At 55.0% G+C, this 2,820-nt stretch overlaps 1 protein-coding gene across 1 annotated transcript; it reads left to right on the top strand.

The window, feature by feature from the left end:
• The first annotated feature begins 414 nt into the window (after positions 1-414).
• Positions 415-2,358, top strand: LOC107304737 (homeobox-leucine zipper protein HOX27-like). The gene is given in 5 exon segments (XM_040526984.1): positions 415-805; positions 808-860; positions 863-1,237; positions 1,356-1,435; positions 1,540-2,358. Coding segments are annotated over 5 exon segments (1,128 nt in total). The 5' UTR covers positions 415-564; the 3' UTR covers positions 1,919-2,358.
• The last annotated feature ends 462 nt before the right edge of the window (positions 2,359-2,820 follow it).

Below are 2,820 nucleotides of genomic sequence, written 5' to 3'. Positions count from 1 at the left end.
GGAGGAGAGCAGCACGCTGCAATGCTGCTGCTGCTGCTGCTGCTGCTGCTGCTTGCACCACTGCATGCACCACCCCCGGGCCCCAGCTTTCTGATAAAGAATCGTGGGCGCTGCTCGCCAAAGGGGAAAGATACGTGATGATTAACATAATTATTAGCGGCCATCAGTGACGACGCTGGCCTGGCCCATGCTGCCCGCGACTGCACTGCACTCTCTGCATGCATATAGCTCCAATCTCCCTCCCCATGCTATGCTTCCTCTGCCTGCCTCGTTTCCTTTCTTTTTTTTTTTGTTGCTGGTGTTGCTGTTGGTTTTTTTTCTTTAATCCTGCACTTATGATTCGATCGCGTCTGCCTGCTCCCTTTTGCCGGGTCACTCACGTGCGCTCGTCAAACCGTTGTCTCTCGGGTCAAAGCTTAGGTTTGCTTCTACTACCCCCGGCCTGCCCCCATTAATCACACAACCACACAGCCAGACGAAGCTGAGCTGAGCTCCGTTGATACTGATAGTATAAAGGTTCCGTTGGTAGTGATAGGGTGTGGTTCTGTGGGCTGGGCGTGATCGATGGAGCTGGGGCTGAGCTTGGGAGAGGCCGTGGCCGTGGCGGATGGCGGCGGGAGGGCGCCGGAGCTGGTTCTTGGGCTAGGAGTTGGGCCGAGGAGTGGGGAGGAGGATGAGGCGTGGAGGAGGGAGGATGGGGTGGGAGCGAGGAGGTGGGCAGCGGCGGCGGCCTCGCCGGAGCCGTCGGTGCGGCTCAGCCTCGTCTCCAGCCTGGGGCTCCACTGGGCTTCCGAGAGCGGTGAGTGGCGCGGCGGCGCCGTCGATGCTCGTTGCGCTGGTGTGGTGTGGTAGTTGAGGTGGTGGTGCTTGTTTTATTTTTTTCTCTCTCTTGGCAGGGCGTTCGGAGCCGTCGGCGCGTGGGTTCGACGTGAACCGGGCGCCGTCGGTGGCGACGGGCGCGGCGGGGATGGAGGAGGACGAGGACGGCCCCGGCGCGGTGCCGGCGTTGTCGTCGTCGCCCAACGACAGCGGGGGCTCCTTCCCGTTGGACTTGGACCTCTCCGCCCACGGCCTCCGTGGCCCCGCCGAGGCGGCGGCTCAGGGCGGCGGCGAGCGGTCGTCCTCGCGCGCGAGCGACGACGACGAGGGCGCGTCGGCGCGCAAGAAGCTACGCCTCTCCAAGGAGCAGTCCGCGTTTCTTGAGGAGAGCTTCAAGGAGCACAGCACCCTCAATCCCGTAAGAAATGCATGGAATATTTAAAGCCGCGCTCGTCTTCTTTAAATGTTCGAACACACGAGTGTTTCTAGCTCGTTCTTGGCCATTGACGTTGATGCTTCTCACCGGCGGCGAGCAGAAGCAGAAGGTGGCGCTGGCGAAGCAGCTCAACCTCCGGCCGCGGCAGGTGGAGGTCTGGTTCCAGAACCGCAGAGCCAGGTACATGCATAGAGAGATTCCCTTCTCCTAATCCTCGGCTGCCCGAAAGCCCTCTCCACTGTAGACTAGCTAACCCTTTTCTTCTCCGGCGCCGACGTGCACAGGACGAAGCTGAAGCAGACGGAGGTGGACTGCGAGTACCTCAAGCGCTGCTGCGAGACGCTCACCGAGGAGAACCGGCGGCTGCACAAGGAGCTCGCCGAGCTGCGCGCGCTCAAGACGGCGCGCCCCTTCTACATGCACCTCCCGGCCACGACCCTCTCCATGTGCCCCTCCTGCGAGCGCGTCGCCTCCAACCCCGCCACCGCTTCCACCTCCGCCCCCGCGTCGGCGCCGCCACCGGCAACCTCGGCCAGAGCCGCCGCCGCGTCGCCCGAGCACCGGCCGTCGTCCTTCGCCGCACTGTTCGCGGCTCCCCGCAGCTTCCCGCTGTCCGCCGCCCAGCCGCGGCCGCCGCCGCCGCCGGCGAGCAACTGCCTGTAAATACGCACGATGGCGACGCGTGCTCCTCGGTCTCATCGGTTGGTTCCTGTGAGAAATTTTGGGGTTTCCGAGGCCGTCCGTTGCCGTGACGTGGACGGCTGGGATGCGTGAAGAGCAAAATGCTTGGATCGAGCTGTCCTTTTTACCTTAAACCTGTCATCTCTTTAATCTTTTTTTCTCAAGGAGTGTTGATGAGTAAATTAGTCGTAGCATTTTACTGCTAATGATTTCAAAAGTATGTTAATTAGCATTCGTAGTTTTTTTTTTTTTTGGCAGTTGGGGTGAGCAGAGTGTTTTTGAAGCTCTGTAGCTTTCGTTGCACGTTTCGTACTACGGGGAAGATTTGTGGAATTATGACACCTTCGCAGTTAAACGTCTAACCTGAATTTAATCCTGGCTGAGAATTCAGATCTTCATTTAATAGCACCAGATCGTCATACTAGCGCAATCAATGAGCTGCCAACATCACCATCTCAATTGTCCCATTTTTACCGTACAATAATATCACTAGTTGACTCTACAAAGGTATTTTTGGAACTGTTTTTTAAAAAACAGTATTCTCCATTTTCTTTCATATAATAAGACTTTATTTATCTAAATTTATCGATATATTATATATATATATATATATAGATTTATATGTGTTAAAAATCTAGATAAGAATAAAAAATCTTATAATGTGGAACGGAAGGAATAACTCACCCACTGTTTAGGGAGGCCTTTAAATCATAGGAGTGGAAAAACACACGTGAGCAACCATCGGATTTTGACAAAATACAGGTGTAAAATATAGCATCGACAAATGTAGATAAACAAATAGATAGTCATATTTAATTGGACCGCAGAAAAAGGAAATTTTCCATTAGTGTGGACTGTATGTCAAAATTCCTAGAAAACATGCA

This window comes from Oryza brachyantha, chromosome 8 (assembly GCF_000231095.2).
Source record: "Oryza brachyantha chromosome 8, ObraRS2, whole genome shotgun sequence".
In the NCBI taxonomy this organism is placed as follows: domain Eukaryota; kingdom Viridiplantae; phylum Streptophyta; class Magnoliopsida; order Poales; family Poaceae; genus Oryza; species Oryza brachyantha.
The sequence above is the reverse complement of the archived record's forward strand: the minus strand, read 5'-3'. Positions and strand labels throughout refer to the sequence as shown.